Source organism: Gopherus evgoodei, chromosome 4 (genome assembly GCF_007399415.2).
Source record: "Gopherus evgoodei ecotype Sinaloan lineage chromosome 4, rGopEvg1_v1.p, whole genome shotgun sequence".
In the NCBI taxonomy this organism is placed as follows: Eukaryota; Metazoa; Chordata; order Testudines; family Testudinidae; genus Gopherus; species Gopherus evgoodei.
In genome coordinates, this window is record NC_044325.1 from 77120605 (window position 1) to 77148559 (window position 27955).

Below are 27955 nucleotides of genomic sequence, written 5' to 3' on the forward strand. Positions count from 1 at the left end.
CTGTAATGCTACACTTGTTCTCTGCAGCCCTTTCATTCTAGCACCATGCAAGCAGGCAGAGCATAAGTCTGGAGACTGGTACTATAGGCCTGATCCAACTTCCATAGAAGTCAATGGGAGTAAGCTTCTATTTGAGCTTTGCTCTTTCTCCTGCCCTTTGGATCTTTTGGATGTTTAAAGTACAGCTACATTAACTCATGCTAGCTGTACCTTGCAGATGTACAGTAACCCATAATACCAACAGTTGACAAACACAATCCATGGAGATGTATAGTGGACTCTATGGCTCTTATTTTTATTACAGAGGAGCAGCCTAAGTAGCTACAGGTCCTAATATCTGATGCTTCGTTTTATTCTGGATCAGTAGGCCAAATTGCATGGTGGGACTTACAGCACTGGTGCACGGCCCTATCATATCTAAAATGAAAGCAACTGCAGTGGTCTTCATGCAGGGCCAGCTCTAGCAATTTCGCCGCCCCAAGCACAGCGGCACGCCGCAGGGGGCGCTCTGCCGCTCGCCTGTCCCGCGGCTCCGGTGGACCGCCGCAGGCTTCCCTGTGGGGGGTCCAGTGGTCCCGCGGCTCTGGTGGACCTCCTGCAGGCGTGCCTGCGGATGCTCCACTGGAGCTGCAGGACCAGTGGACCCTCTGCAGGCACGCCTGCGGGAGGTCCAGCGGAGCTGCCTGCCGCCCTCCTGGCAGCCGGCAGAGTGCCCCTCGCGGCGTGCCACCCCAAGCACGCGCTTGGCGCACTGTGGCCTGGAGCCAGCCCTGTCTTCATGTTACTCACAGGTTTGGCCCTCAGATTCCTGACAAGTTACCAAGGCAGTCTTCATTTGGGCAAACTTTGAGTGCCCCTGCCTAATGTTAATTACAGCTTCCCACACTTTCTCCCTATCCAGAAACTAGGTTTTCCGCCTTGTTTTGTAAAAGTAATAACTAGAACCTATGTGTTAGCATGTAACTTACTCTCATCATCATACACAGGGTGGACTCCTAAGTCACCACATATAAACATGAGCCCCTCAGGAGGTCCCATGTTAATATCAGAGAACTATAAATGCTAAGTTCTGTTCCATAGCCAACATTTATGACATCATACAGTTCTTCTTCGAGTGATTGCTTATGTGTATTCCACAGTAGGTGTGTGTGCTCACCACGTGCACCTGTGCCGGAAGTTTTTCCCCTAGCAGTACCCGTAGGGGAACGCTCCAGCAACCCCTGGAGTGGCACCTCAATGGCACGGTATAAGGAGCACGCGTGCTTCCCCCCCCCCCCCCTCCGTCAGTTCTTTCTTGAGTGTGCTGAAGCACCTTGCCAGTGAAGGTGCTTTGGGGCTGCTCTGCTCCAGCTTTCTTATAGCTCGTCCCCGAAACTGCTTGTTTATTCAGTGTATGGTACCTGTAGTTAGTTGTTTAGTTTAGCTGGAGCGCCTGGGCCGGGGCTTGCCTTGTGCCCCAGGTTTTAAGTCGTGCAACACTTATAGGCAATCTGTGCCACTGAGTGATCTGCATGGGGACTGTCTACGCTGTTGGGGGAAACCCATCTCAGCGATCGCTGCAAGATTTGCGAGTTCTTTAAGCCTCAGACCAAGAGAAAAAAGGACATTAGGCTCCAGGCTATCCTGATGGAGTCGTCAGAGGAGATGGAGGAGCCCTTGGACTCCCTGTTTAATGTGCTGTCCTCCTCAGCACTGGACAGGGTGGCCTTGCCTCTCTGTGAAGGAGTGCTAAAATTTCAAATGCCCTGTGGCAAACCCTGGCCTCACTGGCCCCCATCCTTTAAGAGAGCGGAACACAATTATTTTGTACTCGCCAAGGGGCATGAATATTTATACACCCACCCTGCTCCTAACTCCCTGGTGATCAAGTTGGTCAACCACAAGAATGGCAGGGCCGCCCGGCCCCTACCCCAAAAAATAAAGATTCGCGGAGGCTGGACTCTTATGGAAGAAAAATTTATTCGTCCTCGAGCTTCCAGTTACAGATGGCGAACCATCCAACCAACCTCCTGGGTCAGTATGAGTTCAAGCTGTGGGGCTCCCTGCCCAAGTTCGAGGACTCTTTCCAGGAGCGTGACAGGAAGGAGTTCAAAGCGCTGGTGAAGGAGGGTACAGCAGCTGCCAGCAACCCTGCAGGCAGCTTTGGATGCAGCAGACACGGCTGCGTGGTCCATGGCCTCCGCAGTGTCCATAAGAAAGGCATCGTGGCTCCTGCTCTCTGGGTTGTCAGCAAGGCGCAGACCTCCCTGCAGGACCTCCCATTTGACAGCAAAGCTCCATTTGTGGAACAAACGGATACAAAGCCGCATGGCTTGAAAGACTCCTGCACGACTCTCCAGACTCTAGGTCTCTCTGTTCTGGCTCCGGCTAAACCTAAGTTCAAGCCACAGCAGACTCCTGCTCAGGCCACCCACCCAAAATATAAGAACGCTTGTAAGAAGTCGCAGGACTATAAGAGGTGCCCACTGAGGCAGTCTCGCCCTGGCCCCCAGCCTGGATCCTCCATGGGCAAGCAAATGGGGAAAAGGTGATTTTGACGGGACGCCCAGGGGTGCCCTGCCAGTTTTCATCAGGGATCCACCCTCAATAAAGCTTCCCTTCTCCAATCGGTTGTGTGCTTTCCTCCTGGAGTGGTCGCAGCTGACCTCAGACCGATGGGTCCTCAACACCATCTCCCGGTGCTACACCCTCCAGTTTACTTCCTCCCCGCCCAGCCACCCCCCACCTCTGTCCCTCCTGGGTGACCCCTTGCACAAGGCTCTGCTCGAGCAGGAGGTGGGGCGGCCTGGGCCTAGGAGCAATGGACGTGGTACCCGGGGAGTTCAAAGGCAAGGGGTACTGCTCCCACTATTTCCTTATCCCGAAGGCCAAAGAGAGGGTCAGGCCCATCTTGGATCTGCGAGGCCAGAACCAATACATGGTGAAGCTCAAGTTCTGCATGGTCTCCCTGGCCTCCGTCATCCCCTCCCTGGCTCCCGGGGACTGGTACACTGCCCTCGATCTGTAGGACGCGTACTTCCACATTCATATATTTGAGGGGCACAGATGCTTCCTCCGTTTCACAGTGGGGCAGGAACACTACCAATTTATGGTCCTCCCATTTGGCCAATCCACTGCCCCCAGGGTATTCATGAAATGTATGTCGGTGGTGGCGGCCTACCTCAGGCACCGAGGGGTCCAGATCTTCCCCTATCTGGATGACTGGTTCGTCAAGGGCAGCTCCCGGTTGCAGACATGGGATCATGTGGTGCTTCTTTTCACCTGCACCACTTTGGGCCTGTTGGTAAACAACAGCAAGTCCATGTTAGTCCTGGTTCAACGCATAGAGTTTATTGCGGCGGTCGTGACGCATCATCGGCCAGAGCCTCCCTCTGACCAGACAGATTCAAGACCCTGAAGGGGCTCATCGACACAGTCACAAGGTTTCCGGTGACAACAGCCAGAGCTTGCCTCCAGCTCTTGGGTCACGTGTCGGCATACACGTATGTGGTCCTTCACGCCAGACTCAGGATGTGGCCACTCCATCTCTGCTTGGCCTTGGAGTTCTCCCAGGCCAGGGACGGGATTGACAAAGTCCTCATGGTACCCAAGCCAGTGATCACCTCCCTACAGTGGTGGTCCTCCCCGAGAAACATGCTCCAGGGGGTTCCGTTCAGGGCAGGCCCCCTGTTGCTGGAAGTGGTGTCTGATATGTCAGGCCTGGGATGGGGGGCCCATGTGGGGAACATTCAGACCCCAGGTCTATGATCGGCTCAGAATCTGACCCTCCACATAAACGTCAAGGAGCTCAGGGTGGTATGGCTGGCATGCATGGCTTTCCGCTTACACCTGGAGGGCCGGGTGGTCAGGGTCCCCACGAACAACATGGCCTCAATGTTCTACATCAACAAGCAAGGTGGGGCCCGATCCTCTGCCCTCTTCCGCAAAGCCCTCAATCTGTGGGATTTTTGTATAGGCCACGACATCTGCCTACAGGCCTTCCATCTGCACAGCGCCCGGAAAACGTGGGCAGATCGCTTGAGCAGGGACTTCTTCTCTCAGCACGAGTGGTCTCTCCACCCAGAGGTGGTTCATAGACTTTTCCAAGTGTGGGAAACTCCCCAGGTAGACCTGTTCGCAACTCGGCAGAACCATCACTGTCCCTGGTTCTGCCCCGGGGCCAGGGGATGGGGTGCTGTCTCAGATGCCATCCTCCTGTCCTGGTCAGGCCAGTTTCTCTATGCCTTTCCACCATTCCCGCTGATCGGCAAGGTCCTGGAAAAGATAAAGACAGACAAGGCCAGGGTCCTTCTGATTGCCCTGGCATGGCCCAGGCAGCATTGGTACGGGACCCTCACAGGTCAGGCGATCACCCCTCAGTAGCCATTGCTGTCCCGCCCAGACCTGCTTTCCCAGGACTAGGGTCACCTCCTCCACCCCAGCCTAGCGGCAATCTTCCTCATGGCCTGGGTGCTCAATGGTTAGGTCGGGAGCAAAGGATGTGCTTGGAAGGGGTTCAGCATGTCCTCCTAGAAAGCAGGCTGCCCTCCACGTGCCAAGCCTACTTGGCAAAGTGGTCTTGGTTTTCCAGATGTGCTGCGAGCGGGGTGTTTCCCCAGTGGCCAGTCCAATCCAGCTTAGTTTGGACTACCTCCTTCACCTTAGAGCCCAGGGCCCGGTACCCTTGTCAGTCAAGGTGCACCTGGCGGCCATATTGGCCTTCCATCCACCGGTGCAGGGCCACACGGTATTTTCCCATGCTATGACTGTCCGATTCCTTAAGGGGTTAGATCGCCTCTTCCCATATGTTAGGCCCCCTGTCCCGCAGTGGGACCTAAACCTAGTGTTGGCCCATCTCACGGGTTCTCTGTTTGAGCTGCTAGCCATGTGCTCCTGGTCACACCTCTTTTGGAAGGTGGCCTTCCTGGTTGCGATCATGTTGGCTAGGCGGGTCTCAGCGCTCAGGGCCCTGACCTCTGAGCCCCTGTACACACTGTTTCATAAAGATAAGGTCCATCTCTGCCCACACCCTTCATTCCTCCCAAAGGTGGTCTCCGCGTATCACATGGCTCAGGACATTTTTCTGGTGGTCCTCTGCCCCAAGCCTCATGCCTCAGTGAGGAGTGCTGCCTCCACAGGCTGGATGTGAGACGGGCTCTGGCTTTCTACCTGGAGTGGACGAAGCCATTCAGAAAGTTCTTGCAACTGTTCATTGCCTCGGCCTAGCGCATAATAGGTCAGCCGATCTCCACTCCACTCCACTCAACTGGATCACCTCGTGCATCCGTACCTATTATGACCTGGCGGGAATCCCTCCATCACCAATTGCGAATGTGCACTCAACTCTGTTGCAGGCCTTGTCGGCTGTCGCCTTGGCCCATGTCCCCATTCAGGACATTTATAGGGCTGCTACATGGTCTTCAGTTCACACATTCACCTCACACTATGCGATCGTCTCCCAGACCAGGGATGACGCCGGGTTCAGCAGGGCTGTGCACTGTCCCGAGAATTTGTGAACTTCTACCCACCTCCAACAGATATAGCTTGGAATCACCTGTTGTGGAATACACATGAGCAATCATGTGAAGAAGAAAAGACAGTTACCTTTTCCATAACTGGTGTTCTTTGAGATGTGTTGCTCGTATCTATTCCACATCCCACCCTCCTTCCCCTCTATTGGAGTTGTCTGGCAAGAAGAAACTGAGGGTAGGGGGAGTACACAGCGCCCCTTATACTGCGCCATGGAGGTGCCACTCCAGGGGTTGCTGGAGCGCTCCCCTATGGGGTACTGCTAGGGGAAAAACTTCTGGCACCAGTGCACATGGGGAGCACACACACCTATTGTGAAATAGACATGAGCAACACATCTCGAAGAACTCCAATTACGGAAAGGTAACTGTCTTTTTGATTTCACTGTACTCACCCTCACACACTTTGGGATATATTTTTTTTCTATTTAAAAAAATATTTATAAGGTGTCTAATGTCCAAAGATATCTAATGCTGAACATAGTAGAATAACTCAGATAAATAATATATATGAAAAGGCTACATATATCCTTTTTAAGAAAGTAAAAATCATAGTGGTGAAAGGTGCTGGATTAACAGCTTTGGGGACTAGAATGTTCTCTTTGTCACTGGAAGGCTAGGCTGAGCTGACCTGGCAAGGAACAGTGCATGTGTTCTCAAGCGATGTGCATGGGCAGCACCCACTCACTGACGTGCTTCAGCCCTCACCCAGAAGAACTATCTATAGGTGAAGAGGGCAGTCCACTCTCTATGGACCACTCATTATTTACCTCTTAACTCAAACTGCCAACATGGGGCCAATTAGTTCCAATTGTGGTGGTGGTTTTTCTGCTGCTGTCATATATATGTTAAAAGTTGGACTCAGACCAGGAGGATTTGAAGATCAGTATAGATAAAAGGCTTCAAAACTTTTTTTAAAAAGATATCTTTCTGCAGGACATCTGTTGGGGCCTATATGGTTTATACATCATTAAATTGAACCACATCTGTAGAGAAGGTATTGGCTGCCTTCTCCTTTTTCTTTTAGTGAGTTTCAATCATGGATTCCTGACATCAAGTGGTTAAGTTAATTTGCCTTGCCTATTGCTAGAGCTTCTTGATTTTTTTTTTGTAACATGCAAGAAAAAAATGGCCACAAAATAAGATTTTTAAATGAAGAGGGCATTGCATCTTTCTCTTCAAGTCCCTCTTTTTATTTATGGGGCGGGAATGATGTTTCTGCTAAAATAGGCAAAACTGTATGTGAAAGTAAGGCTCTTTCCCATTAGCAGGACCCATGTGCTCTCAACAAAGTCATCTCTTACAGTAAGCCTGCATTTGCAGATCTGAGTTGGAGGAATTTCAGAAATGCAATACTAATAGAAAATTATCAAAACTTGCTAGTTTCAGCTGGACATTAACCCCATATTTTCCTCCAGAAGAACACAATAGGATGGAGGCATCTCTAGTGATTTCCTAATCTGTAAGGGAAATGACATAAATGGGGGCAGAGCAGGTGGTAGTTACCTGCTGGCAATTTAACTTATCTGTCTGTAAATATTAATTAATTTGTGTGTGCAGCTTTGAGGTTTGTCTTCCTCCAAGCTGAGAAAGTGAACTTCCAGGTGCAGCCGTTTCTGGAACTCTCCTCCTTGCTAGATGCCTATAACTGGGTTGATGAACATCCAAATTCCTTGCCCTCTTCCATTCTGCTAATTATCTTTATGGGTGTGATGGTTGAGCTTTTTGTTGTTCTAATTTGCTGCAGAAATGTATGGAAATGAAGAATACAATCCTGGCAAAACAGAAGGAGATGCACAGCTCCTTGGAGAAGGTAAAACAGCTGGTCCGCCTCATCCAAGGCATTGACCTTTCAAAATCCATAAACTCTGAGGTCAATTCAGTAGCCATCTCTAATGGCATGGACTCAACTAACAATGCTAATGCTGCCGCCTCCACCCCAGCCCCTTCCCAGGGCTGCATGGTGAACTGTAACAAAGGCGATGAGACTAAATAACACAGTGGGGTAAGAAGGAGCCAAGGGAGGTGGCAGCGAGGAGGAGCAGCGAAATAATGAAACTCTAGAAAAGCAAAACTGGATTTCTTCTGGAAAGGGCAGAATTCTTTAGTTCTTTGGTTCCAGAGAGAGCGTGAAGATGCTTGTGCCAGGCGGCACCGGAGTTTGCCAATTGATCCTTCTTATTCTGTGTGTACATGCAAAGTTTGGATCATGTTACATGAATAGTGCCAGCTGGGGGTTCTTTGCCAGCACCATGCCAAGTGAAATAATATATTTACTCTCTCTATATTTTACACCAGTGTGTGCCTGCAGCAGCCTCCACAGCCACTATAGGTTTGTTTTATTTTTGTTTGGGGTGAGGAGCAGGGATGAGGGAGGAGAGCAGGTTTCAAATCCTTATTTGCAGAACAGTTTGTTTAGCTAGGGAAAAAATAAGTCCAAAGAGCCTGTGGGCTTTTCCTGTTTCTAAACTCTCAGTACTATTAAACCAAAAAAACAGAAGTATAAATTAACAAATCCCAGTGCCCAGAGGGGACAAGTCTATCAAATAAGCAGTATTTACTATTGTTTAGACAGGAGATGTACAAAACAAAGTGGGGATGGATTTTTTCACTGAGTAACGAGCACATGTGCAAGCTGGGGATTTTCTGTCCTGGCACCTTTGGGTTAACCCTGTTTCTTCACACTAGACAAATGAAATGCATTGGAGAATTGGATTGGTTTGGATCTTCAAGTTGATCCAGGAAGCCTTTGTTGGGAGAGAGAGAGAGAGAGAAGAGGGGACCAAAATGGTTGAGTTGAAGCATTGAAAGGGGGTGTCAAGGGAAAATGTGCATCAATGACTTTACTTGAAAACGAGATTCCAATCCTTTTCTATATTTATAAAACAAAAATATCCTGAACAAAGCAGCACATGACCCAGATGTGTGAACTGAACAGAGAAATGTCCTTTTCTTTCATTTCCTCTCTTTCTTTTGGTAACAAAAAATAATTAAGGAATAGAAAAGCTGTTATTCAGGCTGACAGTCTAATTAAAGAGGTAGATGGGACCTTGCATGGTATAGATTAGAAGTAATAGTGTCAGTGAGATACAGTGAGTCTTTGTGAGTCCTTGTGTCATCGTTTTGGGCACTGTTTTTTTATGCAAGGGCAAAATCTTTGTATCTGGGGAAAAAACAACTTTTTTAAAATTAAAAAGGAAAATAAAAGATATTGAGGTCTTCCTAGTGTTACTTAAAATAAGATCAAGGTAAGAAACATTGTAAAAATTATAAAAGTGCTATTTGTTTCCTAAACAAGTGATTTCTATTAAAAAGGTGTCAGAACTGGAGAAAATGCTGTGTGCTTAGAATTTTTTGACACAGACTTTGCCTATTATGATGACATTCTGCTGTGTTTGTGTTTTATAATCCCGTGGGGCAGGTTTCTGTAGGTTATATCATACATGCCACTGGCTGAATTCTAAGTGCTGCAACTCACTCTCCATCGGGAGGAACTCTCTGTGTTGTCTCTCCTTTTATCACATCTCCCCATTCTTTTGTGTGTTAGTAACCCAGAAAAGAGCACTGGCAGTTTGATTGTTAAAGCCTTTATGCTTTTGTAATATTTAAATATGGACTGATTAGAGCACAGGTGTAGAATTAATTGGGATGAAAGACAGTGGATTTGTTACACCTGAAATCTCCTTTTGTTATATCAACTTATTTCAGAAATCCATCTCTTTCATATTATAGTGTGATGGGAGGGTAGCAGAGCATGTCTTGTGAGTTTCATTGTTATAGGGATTGTTTGTGTCAGTTAAGAGTGCTGGACATGCAGTGCTATCAGTTCTGTTAATGCATATGAATACATTGGGCCAAGGCCTGTTCTCATTTAAATCAATGGCCAAACTCCCTCTGGCTTCAGTGGGAGCAATGTTTGGCATACTATGCAGAGGGACTCAGGCAGAGCTCCTTGTGTGGTGGTGAGTGGTGCATGTGTTTTAATAGCCAGGTAGACCTGCTCTGGTGGTGGCAATGAACACTGAAAAGCTTTGCATTTTGCCTACTATGTTCTGGACAAAGCAGAGTGAATACCCTGACCTTGGCATAGCCTGAGAATCTCACTGCAGCTGTAGCTGCATATGCTTCTTGGAGATTCTTGGCACTGTTTCCTTCACTCTCCATTACTGTCTGTTTTCGCTAGCACTTTGTTCCTCAAGGACACTTCCCCTTCTCCAGTGAAGTGAACATACACTTTTTACAGCTCTGAGCCCAGGAGTTGATCCTCAGTTCTTACATTTGTCAGTAGATTTGGAGGAGGAATTCTTGTGTGCTCTTTTCAGCTTGCGCTATGATAAACTAGATGTTATCTTCAGATATCTTTGTTCTGTTCTGAAGCCAGTTAAGCAGCAAAGATCAGTTAGCAGGAGGGGCCAAGCAGGAACGCAGCCCTTGAAACATATTTATTAAAACTGATCAAAGGAAATACTTTTTTTTTTAACAACACACAATTAACCTGAGTAACTCATTGCCACGAGGTATCATTGGGGCCAATTGCTTAGTAGGATTTTTAAAAGGATCCAGTATTTATAGAGATAATGAGAGACAAATAAACTAGGGATATAAGCCTTCTTGCTTTAGGGCATAAGCCAGCCACTACAGAGAGGTTTCTTGCACCTCTCTCTGAAGATACTATATCAGAGACAGGCTACTGGATTAGATGGACCCCCAGTCCTACCTGGCATGGCAATTCTCATGTTCCTGTGATTCCCCCAATGTTATCTTCACAGTCCTGTTTGGAGCAATGTGCCATTGGGGGTTGCAGTGCATTTGAAGGCTGAGAACTGGTTTGATTTCTCCTCCGCCTGTCACTGGAAGGGGCTGAGGTTGGAATTCAGTGATGGTCTTACTTATTTTGAAAGGCAGTGCAGCACCCAGGAGCTGTTAATACCTTGCCCTTTTCGTTCCACCCCTGTGAACACACCCACTGCCCCTCTCAGAAGGTGTCGGCTTGTCTCTAGGCTCTGAAGAGACACGTCAATTTATTTAAGTCTAATTTCTATCCATGTTAAAGTTTTTGTTAGAAAAAATTCTCCAGACTACAAAAGCCTACCATCAGCTCCACTGTGACCTGGTAGAGAAATGGTCTTAGGAAGAGGTTTTGTCTCTGGTAGATTGTTTCCTTCTCTCTGATCCTTTTTGGTATGCTTCCCCTATTGGCTCTGCAGCAACATCAGTCAATAGGCAAGTGCCATTCCAAGAGCTGTGCTGATATTAGCAATGCTGCTGCTGCACAGACATTAAGTAAACAGGAGCCTCTGCTGTCCAGCTGGAAACATTGGGCAGTGAGGGAATTGACATTTACTAAATAGAAAATAATATATATCTATATTTAGCTGCTCAAGGGGGTCCCAAACAATGCAGAAATTACAACTGTTTGGTAGTTAGCTTTTAGCTTGCACTAATATCTGCTGCCATTTCTTTCCTGTCATATTTGGTATGGTCTGATGGTGTTGAAACCTCTCCAATTCTACATTTCTCTGAACTGAGGCCATATGGAAGGCTACATATAATAATACATAGTATTTTGTATTTCCTAAGCAGCAACGGACATTTAGCTAATCCTTATATCACTGCTAGGAGTAGGTGACTTCTTATTCCCATTTTAAAGATGGGGAAACTGAGGCAGGGAGCTAAAGTGGTGCCACAAAGGGAGTCAGTATCAGATACATCTCCAGCTTCCAGCCCAATGCTCAGTTCACTAAGTCATGCTGCCTCACTCACTGCTCAGAAAAAGAACAAGTTAATTTTAGAAACAGCTTTTCTCTTATCCTTGCAATCTGTTCTTAAAAAGTCTGGAAGGTGCATTTGTGGGATATCACGCAGCCTTGACAGAATACTTAGTATGATGATGGGTTGTTATTTGTTTGGAGCCAGAAGTGCTGTACAAAACAGCCAGTCACAAAGTAGTGCTGGTATTGTTTATTGGTGGACAGTTTAGGAGACTTAATGGTTCTGTGAGTGCATCACTGGCAGTTAATTATCAGTGGTCAGATAAAATGCTTTGCACCTGGGGAATCCTGGTTAACAGGATCTGTTACATGAGCAACACAAGAATCTTATTCGCTCTTAGTTGTAAACATGACTCTATTGGTAATTATGATAATTTACATCTGCCTACCTAGAGTTAAATGGTTGTGGAGATTTTGTGGGCAGATCTGTTAGATTAGTTGTTGACAGGAAGTCAGTGATGTATTTTATTGACAGTATGACAAGGCTTCAGAAAGCAAATCCATATCCATGCTGTCTGGAGATATGAACATTAATCCTGGCCTCCTCAACTTCAGATCAGCCTCTTCCAGGGACTGTCCCAGGCCCAGCCCTTGTACTCCGAGCCTGGCCAGCATTCACAAAGCCCAGAGTGAAACCTTCCTCTTGTGGCTGCCTGAGGTACATGGAATAAATGGAGGTGTCCTTATAATACAGATGTAGCAAAACATCATCAATGAATTTGCACTTCAGGTGTACCCCCTAGCAAGGCTGAACCTTGTTTGATTTACTTTCTCAGCACCAGCTTAATACAGTGTGAAAATTAAACCTATTTTTTAAAGATGGAATAATCAGATGTCAAAACCTAAACTGTTTTTGCAGGAGGCTTCCCTGGTCCGGCCTTCTCAAAGCACAGAAGAGTAGTGATGACGTGACCAGGCATAGGGTAGGATGTTTTGTGGCACCTGCCCCTAAGCACTTCAGGTCTGTCGCCATCCCCGCTCAGGGCACACACAGGAATTTTGGCTGACATGGGGTCTGAGTTGAGCAGTGGGTCCAACTCTCCTTTGGCCACCTTCAAGGACCCAGACCAGGGCTAGTTTGATGAGACTCAATCCTTGGCACTACATGTGGTTTACTAAGAAGTCCAGCATGCCTGAGCTACAGTTAGAGCCTCTTCTCCATGCTCCACCATAGCAAGAGGTGCCTCAAGAGCAGCGGTTCCAAGGTGTTCCTGCACCATAAATAATTTTTACCACCAGCCTCTTGGCTCTCCCTCCCGCCTCTTCACACATGCATTTGGGGAACATGCTAAATACTCCCTCAGCAGTCCAGCCACGATGAGCTCTACTGCTCACCTACCCTTATGAATTTCTCCAGTAATCATACTACTTTCTTCCCACCAAAAGAGGGATGCCCAAGCCACATCCACTATAAAGCTCCCTCAGTTCCTTCTTCTCCTCCCCTTGTCCTGTTGGCAATAGCAATTATAGTCTGGTAATCAGGCTTTAAGGACTTCTTGAACACTGAGGATTCAGGGCAAGTTCAGGCTTGCCAGGTTGTCACAGAAGACTTACTGCCAAGACTGCTTCCTCCTGGATTTTTCTGTACAGAAGAGGATTTGCATAGATTGCTTTTTCAATCCAAAGAGAAAGGATAAATGTTTTCCCCTGCACCTGACTTGCTTGGCATTATCAAGGAATCCTGGGCTCACTTGATCAGCAAACTGCCGCACTCAAGGCCATTCACAAGCTGTATCACTAGCCAGAAGCGGGCTCTGCAGTCTTCTCTGTTTAGAAGATACGATGTCTCTTAAGGCACTCTGCAACAGAAAGCTAAATCTCTAAATGCATCTTGGCTGAGCACCTGCAGTATGATGCCTCAGATCCATGCTGTTGGCCATCAGATGTAGAACAGGAAGTGCCCAGGGAATTAGCACTGGAGCTCCTGCTCCTATGTATCTCCAAGCTTCCACCCTCTTTTCATTCAGATCCCTCATATAAAGGTTTACTTTGATAACATCCACAAGAAGGGATGTGATGATACTTCATAAATCCTTCTCTGGCATTCCCTCCTGTGGGCTACCCAGTGTATCCCATCTTTCCCATTTCATCTTGTAGGCTGGGACAAGGACTGTCTGTATTTTTGTGTCCAGGATGAGCATATATGAGCACATATTTGGAACTTACACAATAAAGTATAATTATTTATACACTGCATTGGTGTGCATGGTATTAATAGATCAATAAAACAACAGGCCTTTTTCCCTATGTTTCCCCAGCACTGAAGTTCCACTAAAGGCAGGAACAGCAGGAGCTCTAATGTAGGCAAGGTTCTGCTGACACTCTGGTTTTCCAGCTGCTATTTTGCCTGAACCTACACTGCTAAGGTTAAATGACAGGCACCTGGTCTATGCTAGTGCTCTCATGGGTGAAGTTGGAGCAGTGGTAGCAACAGTAAGATATTTTTAGAGGAAAAAATGCTAGTGTAAACACATCCTGTGAGTCTGGGCTATGCAGAGAATGATAAGCCTAAAGACACATATACTCAGACATACTGCCACCACACACAGGAGCTACTGACCTGCCTCGACCAGCATCTGTGCTTCTCACCTCCCTGTTCTGGAAGGGAACACTGGATGGGCACTGTGGAAACAAAAGGGAGCCTTTTTCTCAGAGCAGGGGCATGTAAAGGCCTGAGAGTCAACGTCTGGTACAGAGAGTAAGGGAAGGAACAGCGGGGAAGAGCTAGGGTCGGAAGAGGAAAGGGAGAATAGATGGGAGGGGAAGGAGAAATGACACAGGGGTAGGGGAAAGTGAAAGCATAGAAAATATCCCAGAGGAGTAGGGCTGCAGTTATAGGGTTGAAGGTAAAGGGGCTGGCCCTAGGACCCAGAGGGGCAGGTACTCTCTTTTCCTATCTTGACCTCTCCTGTGACTTGGTTTCTTTTTCCAGAAGAGGAATTTCCCTAATTTAGGCAAGCACTTCAAAAGACGAAAGGCAAGTGTCTTGGGAAGCAGCAGCAAGGGGTGGGCCCATTGCCAGAATCTTTTGGAGCACCGATCTAAGTTAAGAAGCAGTGCATTGGTACCAGACTGGGGATACTTCTCACACAAATTCAGTGCACAGGTTAGGGAACAATTGCTCCATTGTTACTATTTTTACTAGTTCTGTAGTGCCCAAATGTGTGGCGGTGCTTCAGAAACAGAAAACCCCCCCTTGCCCAGAAGTGCTCACTGTCTAAATGGACAAAGGGCAAGAAAAGACTGCGAATTGGTCCAGGTTATGTTGATGCCAGTCTCCTGTCATTTTAGCAGTGTTTTTACCATTCTTGGTTTTTGAAATTACTTTTATTTACAATGCAGGCAGCATAAACACAGCCAGTCCTACTCCTTTGTTCTCTGGCATTCAGAAAGCGTCCTTTAGCTGTGTTGCTGGAAAAAATGAAGAAATTGGCTGGTGCCTCTGAGCCAGAAAAGAGAGAAATTGTACTTTCACTATGCAAGAGAGTTGCGCAGTGGTGGATTGAGCACAAGACTAGGACCGAGTAACTCCTGAGTTACAATCCCAGCTCTGCTATGTGTTTATTGTGTGGCCTTAGGTAAGTCTCTAGGGAAAATTTTTCAACAGTTGCCTCTGATTTTTGGGTAGCTAGTGTAAGAGCAAGGGCCAGATTTTTCTGAAGTACTATACTGAGCACCCACACTTCCAGTTAAAGCAAGTGAAGCTGCCTGGACTCAGTACCTCTGAAAATCAAAATGAAAGCGTCTGAAGTTGAGCACTCAAAAAATCAGCTGCCACTTTTGGAAAAATAATAAATACATCTGTGCCTCAGTTTCCCCCTCTATTAAATAGTAATGGGGTGATAATTCTACACTTGATGTATAAGGGCCAAGTGTTGTTTTTCTCATTCTTTGGTCACTGAGAGAATGGGTATATAACAGTAATAGATGAATAGAGCAGAAGTCTGCATGTTACTGCTTGCTCTGGGCTAGTCTGTAATTCTGAAATGTTTCATTTTAATGATCATTGTGTTGAAAATAGCTGACTGATTCTCAGGCTTGGAGCAGAATTTAACAGGGACCTTTCCCTTTCAAAATTTACTTTGCCTCTGGGTCACTCCCTGTACCACCCATGACAGGCAGCCAGGGCGATTTAAAAATAATCTCCTAAGAACAATGCCAGCTTCCCAGCCCAAACCCACCAGCCCCATCCAGCCATACACTGCTGGAGATTCTGCTCTGAGCTCCCACGTTCAGGCTATAGCTTCACTGACAAAAAATGTTTTTACTAGGGGCTAACTAATATGTGTGTGTTGTCATGCTGGAAAAAACTAGGGAAGACAGGGCACCTGTAGTTTTACAGGGAGGTAACCTAGGCAGAGTAGTTACAAGTGGGAGTATAGGGTTGATCTCACCTAGTTTACCTCACCATAAATGCTACAAGTGCCTTGTCTCCTTTTAAGATTTTACAGTGAGATTCCTCACACAGGATAGTTAATCTCACTGCAAAAATCAAAGGAATAAATTAAACCTGTCAGTGGTGAGGGGTTTAGCCCTGGTCTGAAAGGAAGGAGTGGCTCAGCTAAGCTCTAGCTGTACAGTGACTGGAGTGGAGGACACAGGCAAGGACTTTGGAAAAGGACTAGGCCATGCTGAGCAGTACAGTGGGTTATGAAGGAGCACATGGCTGAGGAATTAACATCATCTTTAAGCATGCTTCTTGATCAATGTCTTTTTACCCTTTACAGACAGGGACCAGGTGTAAACACTATTTCTGGGGTCAAATCACTCCTTGACCTTGGCTGCATAGGCTAATGAAAGGTAAAATTAGTGCCAATGACATTGTGATGGACTTGGTGATGTAGATACTGGTTCACTAGGAGCTGCAATTAGACCCAGTAACTCATTTCACTGATGGGTCCTGACCAGCTTTAAAATTGTCATGGTTCATATTGAAGCCATTGAGCTAGAGGTGAAAGATGCTGTATCTTAGTTCCAGTCACCTGAGCCATCTTATCCTCTCTCACTCACCTGACTTACAGATCCCACATTCCCTGCCTGTGCCTTCAGCCCCTGGCTATGCTACACCTACCTGTGAGCTAATTCCAAGTCGCTGTAGAAGGAGAAAAGATCAAAGAGGCTAATAATTTGGGCACTGGGTTCTAGATAAAAAAACAGGAAAGCAGCTGATTTTGAGGGGTCCTTCATTTCAGTAGTATGGCAGTGGCCCCAACATCCCATATACCTGTAGGTAGAAGGATTGAGTGGTTACACTTGAAACTAGCACCTTCAGTGCAAGTGCATGTAAAAGAGCAGCAACACTTCCTTGGTGCTCCAGGGCACTACCAGGAAAAGTAGCAGGTTTTGTCTTTCGTTGAATAGATTTCCACAGCCATGTGTGACATATTTAGTCATGCACAGGAACGAAGAACCTTAATATCCAAATACCATCCAACCTCTTTTCACCTCTGTCTCATTTATCATTTATGTCAGACAGCCCCAGCGTCTCTTGTGTTCCCTCTCATTTCTGAGAATCCCATATCATTGCAGGCCTTGGTGTAAAATACCCTTTTTTGAATGGTACCACTTTGTTTTCACAGAACTGCATATTGAGAATAATACTGACTCGTGAGCTGGTTTGGTTTTTTTAAATATCTCTATTTTTTTTAGCCTGATGCTAATAGTGAATTGCAGTCTCTTTGCTGCCTTCTCTCTGTAGCCTTCAAGTCCCTTGTGGTTTCAGTTTTGGTACAACTGTGTTTAGATTTTAGCAAATTAAAGTGAGGGGAGGGAGCGGGAGAGGGATACAGAGCATCTGATCAATTTGTATTTATTTATTTTAACATTTTACTAAATAAAACACAATAAAATCTCTTGTCTCTGTAGCCATGTTTACCAGGTGAAGGAAACATTTCCCATCACTACACAGGGCATCCAGGCCTGGAAGAGCTTTCTACTGTAACAGCTCCCAAGAAAGTGATACAGAGCCCAAACCTAATCTCAGTCTACTGGGAACTCAGGCTTCACTTCCATCAGTGGGTGAACACGTTCAGATCGAGGTTGAAAGTGTAGCTTTGTCAAACAGCTGTATTTTCCACAAGGCAAGAAGGCCACTAGCGTCTGCAGCCAGAACTCATTTCTGCTTTCACTAGCTCTCCCTTATGCACCAAAGCTGCAATTTTGATCATTAAGTTTGTGTTCAGGGGTGAGAACACAGGGCCACAACTCCTGCTGCTTCAATGGTGCAGGATTTTCACTGCACACGTCAGCGGTTCCCTCAAGATCACATGCCAAGAAGGAGCACTGGGGACTCAGCCTGGACTCAATTTTTCTTTGGGTCAGTAGCTCTTAACTCTTTTTTTAAAGCATTGGCCACAGCATAGGGCTTGGCTTGACTAAGGCCAGGTCTGTACTAGAAAAGATTTCCTGGTACACTGTAACGATAAACCCTCTTAACACAGACATAATTTATACTGGCAGTATAATCACCTCCCCAAACAAAATAAGCTATCATTTTTAAACCAGGATAAAACTGCATCTCAACTAGGGCTTTTGGGGCTAGAGAAATGTCACCAAAACACTCCCACCTATAGCAGGCCTTATTATACCAGCAAAAATTTCTAGTCTAGAGCTGGCCTAAGAAAAATGGTCGAGTATAGGCAGGCTTAGCTAACGTGTGCTAGCTCAACCTGACCTAACATCACCATTTCTCCTAGCACAGATGCTAGGTAACAAGATTAGCTTGATTTTAGTTATGCTGTAGTCTAGGCACATGCTGCTATGGGCAGGTGGTTACTGCTGGTCCCAGCTTTTGTTGTGAGGATGCCAGGAAGAAGGAACTCTTGTCAGTACAAGAAAAGCTTCCCAGCCAATTCACAAATAGGCTCAAAGTGTGGGTTTGGTCAGATGTAACTGTACAAATGCGCCCCTCTTACCCCTCAGAGCTCCTCCCTCTGAAGGAGACAGCTGCTGCCTGTAGGGACTAAAACATGGTCTTAGTGCTGTTAGCCCCATAGCATCAGCTCAGCACCCAGAGCTACACTCCAGTCCTTCTTGTGCATCATCAATAGAACTGGGTACTAGGTTCTGATTGGTTGCACTTGCAGAAGGCAACAGGGCTACAGAAGTGACAGAGGGCAGAATTTGCCCTGTAGCTTGTTTGTTTGTTAAAGGGGATGATGTGTGAGATGGAAAGAGCCCAGCTTAACTGTTGGGGTGCGGGGCGGGGGGGGTTGGGACGGACGACGACGGACACTTGCAGCACTGGCAGAAAAAACAACACATGTTTTTAGCTATTTGACCTCAAGTTAACAAGTGCCAGCCTCCATAGAATCCTGCAATGCCCTTTGTACAGTCACTTTGAGAGAGCACAACTGCACTCTCAGCCAAAGCATAACAGCAGCCACCCACCACCACTACACTTGTGTTAGTAAATGCCAGAGGGTCCAGTTCTGGGTAGGGGATGAGTTCTGTCTTGCTCGGTGGAGCTGACATTTCTACAGCTTGTTCTCACTGTTGCCCCCAACACTTTAAATCCCCACTGTAGTTGCCATCCCTCCACAAGCTTGTGACGCAGTATCAGCTCCTCACACAACCCTCTCTCCTGGGGACGTGACCTTGCCCTCATTTCCTACCTGCCTATAAGCCCTGCCCCAACCCCAGCATCAGACAGAATGTGACAAAATAACCACATCGCTCCCCAAGGATTTGAAAAAGAATTTCTTAAAAAAGCTTTAATTAAAAATTACCAGAGACACTTGTGCCCTTTCCATACAAAGAGTGCAGGACAACAGCCCCTGGCCCTGCCCCACCCTGCCGGAATGTTTCGTTCCCAGCACAGTAGTGGCTCTTCTGGTTCAGATTAGTACCAGGAAGTGAAGAGCAGAATCGAGCAATGACGGGCCTGAAGATACTTCAGAACCATCAGCAAGGAAGAAAAAGGCTAAAAACCCCAGGCCCTCCTAATCATTTACACCCTGTGAGGAAATCATCTTAAATAACTTAAATAGAGAGTGAGGAAAGCAAATGTGCCTCCATGCTCCAGTGTGTGACGACTGTGGAAAAGTGCCTGGCCGAAGCTGTTCCCAGCACAGGCTCTGACCATGGCTCCCAGCTACAATGTCAACTGTGTCCCTGATTGTCAGTGTCAGTATTACTGAGATTCAGGCTCTTTACTTCCGAGACTTGGAAGTGACCTCCTGAGAGGTTTCTCTGAGCAGGTGGTGTCTACCAGGGGACAATTTTACCTACTCCCAGAGTGGCAGGGACTGGATGGTTTTACACAGGCACCACAATTTGACAATACATCCAATACTCGCTCAGCTCCAAAGCACAGACCAGAACCAAACCTGTTGTTAACCCAAGCAGCTGACCAGGGCCTCAGACCTGCAGCAGCAACTCTCACTAGCCATGTGCGGGCGAATCCGGGGATGTGACACCAAGCCGCAGCAGCCTGAGATCCCGTCCAGACAGTATGGGGAAAAGGGACAGGACTTCCCCTCCTCTGGGGGAAGATGGCCATGAAGGTTAGTGGTACAGGCTGGCCAGAGACAGTGCCTATGCAGGGATCTTAGCTGCCAGGTGTTGTGTACAGACCCTCAGCCAGCAAAAGATGGGCACACTTGTGCACATCCAGCCAGCTGCAAATAAACAGGAACGGTCACAGAATCTCAGCTCCAGCCTGACCCCCAATGTCTACACTGCAGTTTTATAGCTCTGCACCCCGCTCCAGCTGTGTGTGTTTCACGGCAGCGTAGGCATGCCCTAAGAAACCAATTCGGTAGGCCACCGTCCCCTTGGGGAAACATGGGGAGTGCTTCAGTTCCCTCTCGGCAGTTCAGACAATCAAAAATGGGGGTGGGGGGAGAGAAGAGGTTCATCAGAAGAAATTAAGAACGAAGTTCAGCCTGTCCTGCAGGGCTAAGCTACACCCAACAGCAGTAACTGCAGGGCCTTGAAGGAGGCAAAGCCCAGAGGGTGCACAGGGGAGGAGCTGATGAAACTAAGCAAGGGAGCATCTTGCAGAACGTCAGGTAAAGTTTTCTGGCAAGTGCCCCAGGGGACTGCATGAGAGCCCCACGAGTGGCATCATTCACACTGGCCAAAGCTCTGGAAACTGAATGATAGGGACCAATCCCACCCTGGCCCTTGAAGTAAGAAATAGGCTCCAGATAACCTCCTAGCTGGGAGATTAGCAATGTTGTCCTGTCTCTGGGTGAGGCTTTCAGCTGCTGTGAGGAAACCCTCAGCTCTGAGGCTCTGCTCCCTCAGCTACTTAAGAGCAGTTTAAGAACCAAGAGCCCCTTTCTCCTGATTCTTTCCATCCCTAGTGGGATCTACTGTTCCTGTGATGAGGAAACCGTGCTGCAGGTTTGATCCCTTTCAGGCAGTGAGCCACGTAGGAAGGAAGTGGTCTGTGCCCTTCCCCCTCCAGCCCACCGCCACGCTGTCCCTCTGCATCACAGGCTCCTCTCGGCAGTGAGGTATTTGAGTGCGGCGGCGCCATACCTACGCGACAGATCTTGGTGGAACTCCTCCCACAGCGTCTGCAGGCAGTCCCGGTAGCCAGCGCTCACGCGGAACTTGGAGATGTCAAAGCTGGGGGCGTGAGGCATGTGGATCATGAAGGCATTGGGCAGGACCAGCAGCTCATACTCCTGGGAAGAAGCAGGTGGTCAGCAAGCAGGCACAGAGCAGGGCTCTGCCCACACCCATGGGGGCCAGATCACCTGCTCAGGGGCAGCAAAGCTTAGTCCAGCGGAAGCACTGTGCTGGGAGGGACCCAGAAGGCACCTGCCCAAGGCAGCAGTATGGGGTCCCTAGGGACAAAGCAGAGTCTGGGTGCAGGAAATTCCATTGGCTCCTCACTCACCTGGGCATCAAGCTCCATGATATGGGACACCTTGTTCCAACCAAAGCCTACGAATCTCTGGTCATACTGGGGGCAGTCACGCCTCACTACAACGTAAGGCTCAAAGTCCGGCTGCCACTCCACACGGTATGGCACCGTGGCTGTCCGCCACTTGGCATAGTCAGTTGGGGCATGGCCCTTTGGCCACACATGGTACCTTCAGAGAGAGATAGAAATGAAGCACCAGATAGATGTGACACACTGGGGGAGATCAGCGGCGCAGCGAACCGTGGGAGACACACACACTTCTCACTACCTGTGGGGCAGCAGCTTCAGAAGAGAGATCCAGACACAGGCACTGACTGAGGGTAGGGGACGACACGAGAGGTGCTTGGGTCTGGGTTGCACCACAGCCCCTAGGAATGGGGAGGGACCAGGGAGCTCCTGCTGCCTGTGGCATGGGCCCTGCAGCATGGACTAGAGTGGCTCCAGCACCTACCTGAAGGTGTAGAGAGAGCCCATGTCCAGCATGGAGAGCAGCTCCGCTTTGGACTTGGGGAAGACAAGACGGTAGCGCAGAGTCTCAAATGCTGGCACAATGAGTGCTGCCTTCCGCTGGGGCAGCTCCAGCTGCTGGATGGAGTTCCTGGAGCAGGGCAAGGGAGAGCGTGAGGCCTTGCTAGGATGGCATGGAGCCAGCTAGGTGACTGCAACGCACACCGCTGGCCAACCACTAGGAGCTAAGAGCCCTACGCACAGCTGTGTTCCTGGGCCCCCTTAGCAGATGCTGGAAGGGCATCAGCAGGCTCTAGAGGATCCTGTCTTTTCTTAGTGTGAGGTTGGTGGGAGGAGAGTCTAAAGGCCCTTGGGATCCACCATGCAGGGAAAGGGTGCAGCACCCCCATCCACCAGCGGTGCAGAAGGGGCATCTCCTTCCCCAAGCAAGGGTTCTCTCTCCCATCTGACAGCGGGACCCCGCAGCCTGCGCCTACAGAATGAGAAACTTCCTGACAGCAAGAGCTTCCAGGCTGCGGAATCACCTCCTGAGGGAAGGGCTGGGAGCCCCATTGTTTGGGACACAGACTTAACCTTGGGTAACATCCTGGAGGGAACCATCCCACCTGGGCCCCCTGGGGTGAATGACTAGCTTGGGCTAGATGGAAAGGGCCACACCTGAGGTAATCATAGAGACCATACATGGGCAGGAAGTCAATGTCCGTCAGGAAGACATAGGGTGTTTCTGCATTGGTCAGCGCAACATTGCGCAGCAGGTTGACAGGGTAGAACTGCCCTTCCTTGTACACAATGTGGTAGGCAACATTCCTGCGGCTGCTCAACACCTCAGAGCCCTGGGCATAGCGCAGGAACTGCTGGGCCTCTGCATCCGACATGTACAGCGCCAGGCTGATGGGGCCTGCCCAGTGTTTGCAGATTGCCTCCAGCATCTGTAACCTGTAAGCCAAAGGGAAACGGCATGAGACTGGCCAGACACATGGGGAGAGCTCCAGGTAACTGAGCAGGCAGGAAAGAGCAGTGGACACAGCCAAGCAGAAGAGACTGAGCTAGCCTCCCACTATGCAATGCTGATGCCACTCATCTTGCCCTACTGCCACTGACCCCCTTTTTATCCTCCCGTCAATAGGCTACCACAGAACATAAGCCCAAGGCCCTGCCGCATACTCCACAGCAAACAATCTGGATTCTATAGCAAGTTCCTTACATTCTGTGGCCTTTGCTGGGAATTCTGTGGCGACTCCAGGCACGTTCCACAGTGCAGGTTTTTATTTAATTAAGCATGAAAATGACTCATCCCATCAGTGCAGCAGTCCTTTGTGGTGGTGGTTTTAATACTGAATTCAATTTATTTTACTCTCTCTGCCTTTTTGTTTGGACATGCCACAGGTGTGTGTGTGAGCATGTAACTGCACTACAGAAAATCAGAGTTGGAGAGTTAAACGGCTATCTGGAGGGCTTTGGGCATGAGGGGAGGGGAGGGAGTCTGGAATTGTGGGATAAGCACATTTATTGCCTATTTCTGCTACTATTTCAGCAATGAAATAATTAAACACTGTTAACTGTGAAACCTAAATATGAAATTACCAGAGTTAACACCCTACTAAGATGAAAGAGCAGTTCATATCTCTTGCAGCTGGTGTTTCAGACTTGCTGCAAACTCAGGCAGATGCTGCTGCATCAGGTACACTAGGTTTGTAGTTACAAGGTTTTCTTTGCAGCCAGGAGAGCTGGAAACTTTTTTTTTTTTTTTTTTTTTTTTAATATAAGGTTCAGGTTTTGGGGCATGAGTCTGAGGTGAAGTGTGATTTTGCAATCCCAGAATCAAAATACAAACATTTTATTTGTGGCACAACTCCCATTTCAGCCCCAGTCTCTACAAGGACAGTCTCCTGCACCCCCGGAAGAAGTAATGTTTCTATTAGTGCAGAGCTAACCTTGGGTCAGTTTGAAAGTTCCATGTACAGAAGTTCCAGGGCTAATGAACCAGCTTACAGAGCTCACAGCTCCTCAGCAGTGGGAGCCACCCCTCCTCCCATCCCAGTCCCTGCCAAGTACCTGTCCATGGAGAGCTGGGCCACCAGGGTGACATCAGCAGGGTCAGGCAAGGCCAGGACCTCATACTGCAGGAAGAATAGATGGATGCGGTGCAGCATAAGGTGCTGCCGGCGGAAATCATAGCAGGGGTCATCCTCATCGAGATCCTCCAAGGCCTCCTGCAGCTAGAACATAAGAACAAAGTAGGGCAGGGGCTAGAAAACACGCATGGGCAGGGGGGAGGCAGGGGCAGGCAGACGCTGCAGCTGGAACATATGGGATGCTTTCAACTAAACTGGACGGAGCCTTCGCAGAGTCCCAGGAGATGGAGCCTGCTCAGGGGACAGAATGTCCCATGTCCCACCTGTTAAGGGCAAGTGAGGATCAAGGGTGGGGCTAGCAACCAGCAAGGGCTCACTTGGTTTCTGGGTGGGCTGGGCAGGTTGGCACAACCAAAGAGCTCCCTGCGCAGCAGGTTCCCATCGTACTCCAGGAAGGTCAGGTAGAGGTTCCGGAAGAACTCCACATGCTTGTTCTTCACCCGCAGCTTCTTGGGCGAGTTCCAGTGGATCACCTGAAAAAGATGGGCTGGAGCATCAGGGACACAGTATTCCCCCTCCCCTTTGGATCTACCACCAGCCACCCACCAGGCCTGGGGTGCAAGCTGCACCACAGGACCCAACACCCCATCCTCCAGGCCAGGAGGGTTCTGTGCCTGCAGCAGTGGAGATGTGAGACTCCTGGGCCCAGTGCAGCTCCTCCTGGGAATGGGGAAAGGCCCCAGCCAGAGACTGGGAGACCCACCTTAAGATCAGAGACCTCTGAGTAACACTGCTCTGAGAGGGTATGGTCGGACAGCTGCACGTTCCAGAAGCAGGGGAGCTTGTACACCAGCACTGGGCTCTGCTTAATCACTGCATTAAAGATGTCCTGGAAGAGAATCACCAGTGAGCACATGGGGAGCTGGACACCTCTGGAGACCCCCCTGAGGATTGGAGGGGAAATCATGAGGGGAAAAGAGAGGTCAGACTAGGGATCTCTGGATCATCCATATCATACAACCACCCTATAGGTGGACACGGTAACCAGACCCTGCTCAGGAGGTGTCCAGGGCTGAAATACAAGGAATGCTGCAGGTCAGGACCAAGGCTGAGCTGATGGAGCGGAAGGTTACAGATCTCTAGCATGAGTCCCAGGGCATCCACTCACAGCCTTTGTTGTCTGTAGTGTCAGCAGCATCCCCTGGCCCCAGTGTTTGCTCCCCCACCTGCAGCTTCCTGCATCTATAGTTTGCCCAAGAGTAGCAACCAGCGTCAAAGAAGAGCCTGCAGGCTGGGACACAGCTTGGCTCCATACCTGATCTGCCAGCGAGGTGGACAACATGCTCATGAGCTCCCGCTCCGCCGTCAGCCGCCACATCTGCTCCCAGCCAATCTGGCGCAGACGCTCCAGCAGCAGCAGGATCACACCTGGGAAGTGGGGGAGGAGAGGTCACAGGTCTCCCCATGTCACACAGGCACTAGCCAGCCCAGCACTGTGTTTGATGCAGTCAATCCAGCCTTAAGCCACCCCTGAACTCAGCTCCAGCCAGTCCCTTCTGAAGCGTACTAGTTCAGTGCTCTGGGACGCCATCCCCAGAGCAAGTTCTCTAACAGCAAGGCCCTTTGCTGGGTGTCCCAGCTGGGGACTGGATTCTAGGCTTACTGGCTAGCCTGTCCCACACCCCTCTCAACAGCAGCATCTCCTCCACAGGTCCACAGGAGGAGTCCTGGGAACTCACCTCTGATAGGATTCCCAGAGTACAGGGAGTGGGGGGAGAAGGGGCTCTCACCTCACTAGCTTTCTGATTGGCCTGGGCAGCTTTGTCACTCACACAGTCACTAAAGGACGGGCCTAGGGGAGCAGTCACCTCTGGGGGGTGCCACTGAGTGACCCTAAGAAACCATCCCTGGGGAAGCAGCAGAGTGCAGTGCAGCACTGGCAGCTAAGGAGCAAGGCTGGCACATATGGCATGTGGCTCTAGTTCAGACTTGAGAGACATATTAAGTGAGTTTAAGGTGTCTCAGAGCAGCTCCCCAGGACCACTTATCCCTATTATAAAATCAAAGCGTGGCAGGCTGTAAGAAAGGCCCTGTGCTGGAAGAGCAGGGAATGGCGGCCAGTCATGACTGAGAGGCACAGGCAGAGCTACTGGGGAGACCTGCCATCAGCCCCTTGTGGCCAAGGCCATGCACAGTTCAATTCCCAGTGGATTTGCTGGCAGGGCCTGGGCTGGCAGTTTGCTCCCCAAGTCACAGAGGACAGCAGCAGCAGCAGTTCTCTGGGACAGAAGGGGAGTCACAGCAACAGCTCTCAATACCAAGAATGGGCAGAAGGTGCTTCCTCATCCCAGCCCCATCCCACTAGACATGCTGGGGGCCTTGACCTGCACCGACCTCGCCACTGACAGAGACAGGATAAATCCCCACCCAACAGAAGTTGACCTGTGGATGCTCTGGGCTCACCTGTGTTGAAGCCACGTCCCAGCGCTGGCCATGGCTTGTGGTTCTTCCAGAGGTTTCCCAGGTACCAGTCACTCTGGTTCTCCACCAGCCCAATCGCCTGCTTGTCTGGAAAGCAAGACAGATCCACCTCACCAGAGGAGTATGTGCCCATCACAAATCCATGCCCCTGCCCACAAGTGGCTGATGAGGACAGATTGTGAGACCCAAGCTGAACAGACTCCTAAACTCCACCCAATGCCAAGGGGCCGCAGGTGTTCAGAGGAGTCAGGGGAATGGGCCTGGCTCCTCTCCCAGAGATACAACTACTCAACTGGGCCCAAGGCCCCTCCTCTCCACAACTGCCCCTCACCGGAGAACTTCCCGAAGACGGCCCACAGCTCAGCGATGTCAGTGGCAAAGGTGATGTCTGTGTCCAGGACAATGACCTTGGAGAGGTTGGAGGGCAGCACCTTAGTGAGCGTCAGCTTCATCAGCCCATAAATCCCAGAGTAATGCTTGTTGGGAATCCACGACACCTCTGCCTGTAACAGGGAGGGAAGGAGCCCTCAGGGCTAGGACATGGCCATTCTTGAATACCCCTGTGGCTAGACACACAGCACTGAGTCTGTACCACAAATCCAACACTTCCCCCAGAAACAGAAGTGTCAAGTGGTGTGGCCCTTCCCCAAATCCAACCCCCACTGCCCCAGAGGCTAACAAGGCAGCACAACTGTGCCACAGAGCTTCAGAACCGTCAGGAGGCATGAGTGAGTCCTAACAAGGCAAGGCGACTGCATTCCACGTGAAGGTGGGAGGCACACCCCCGGGATCCCAGGGGATGTAACATGGGGGATTTTACTGCCGCAATGTACAACATTCTGGCTGCTCAGGCCTTCACCCAGGGCCTATTCCACATATTGCATCCACTATGGCAGCTGCCACCAGAGGGCGCACAGATTCCAAGCTTAATGCTAATGTATTTTCCATTTGAAGTGTTTAAGGCAGATGGGAATCAGAGGCCTCCATGGATATTATCCTCACCCCCTCCCTCCGACTCACTCAATGTCCCCACAGGCAGCAAAGATGGAAAAGGCCCAAGAGAGCAGCCAGTCACTTTCCCAGAGCCCACAAAGGACTGACCCCCTACAGTCCCTTCTCCAGTCATTCCAGTTAGTGGTCAACGGCTCCTCCCCCCAGCGAGTGTCAGGATGTCTCCATCCTGAGTCTCAGCCAAGTTTCCTTCTGCCCCGCCCTGCCCCACCCCACATTGCACCCTATGTATCAGCCTGAAAAATCTCCCCTTCCCCCACTTGGGGTTTACACATCCAGATATCCCCCATCCCCACATTCTCCTTCCCTCCTTACAGTCACTAGCCCAGATGGACGGATTCCATTCCATAATCGCTCCCCACAACTCCCTGTTCATTCCTGCAGCCCTCCCCTGCACTCTCTCCAGTACGCATGTCAGCTCTGGGCCCCTCAGGACCAATGTCACCTGCTGAGTGTCTCCTCCCTGCTCCGTGAGAAGACACCCCAGGGACTGAGGTTTTCAGAGCCTTACAAAGAACAGCTATCCCCTCCTGGCTTTGGGACACAAACCCTCTTGAGTACACAGCCCTCAACTGCAGGGGTCTTTGTGCAGCTCGGTCCCATCACAGCCCCATTCTCCCCAGGCTCTGCCAGCCCCTCTCATCGAGGATCTGGGTTTCAGGTTATATTTCCCCCAATGTATTAGCACTATTTCCTGAGGCTGAATCTCACTTTAATCCTGCCCACATGCCTGTTCTCTTTTGGGCCCTTTGGGATATTTCTCTG

General features: G+C 49.2%; 2 protein-coding genes across 11 annotated transcripts in view; one reads left to right on the plus strand and one right to left on the minus strand.

Annotated features, from left to right (window-relative positions):
- PHF21A (PHD finger protein 21A) overlaps nt 1-8846 on the plus strand; it is a 304777-nt gene extending 295931 nt beyond the window's left edge. For 5 of the 10 annotated variants that reach the window (XM_030559947.1, XM_030559948.1, XM_030559949.1 and 2 more), the window contains one exon: nt 7255-8841. In XM_030559947.1, the coding sequence (XP_030415807.1) occupies nt 7255-7503 (249 nt within the window). In that variant the 3' untranslated portion in view covers nt 7504-8841. Of the gene's footprint in view, nt 1-7254 lie in introns of all 10 variants that reach the window. The other 5 variants (XM_030559954.1, XM_030559957.1, XM_030559952.1 and 2 more) reach the window with 2 other exon arrangements.
- A 9212-nt stretch (nt 8847-18058) lies between these two features.
- The window catches only part of LARGE2 (LARGE xylosyl- and glucuronyltransferase 2), a 52189-nt gene continuing 42292 nt past the window's right edge, over nt 18059-27955 (minus strand). The window contains exons 9-18 of the mRNA XM_030559943.1: nt 26511-26682; nt 26162-26266; nt 25014-25126; nt 24462-24587; nt 24076-24231; nt 23679-23842; nt 22281-22559; nt 21607-21753; nt 21129-21324; nt 18059-20913 (exon numbers count right to left, since the gene is read on the minus strand). Of these exons, the coding sequence (XP_030415803.1) occupies nt 20716-20913; nt 21129-21324; nt 21607-21753; nt 22281-22559; nt 23679-23842; nt 24076-24231; nt 24462-24587; nt 25014-25126; nt 26162-26266; nt 26511-26682 (1656 nt within the window). The 3' untranslated portion in view covers nt 18059-20715. The remainder of the gene's footprint in view (nt 20914-21128; nt 21325-21606; nt 21754-22280; nt 22560-23678; nt 23843-24075; nt 24232-24461; nt 24588-25013; nt 25127-26161; nt 26267-26510; nt 26683-27955) is intronic.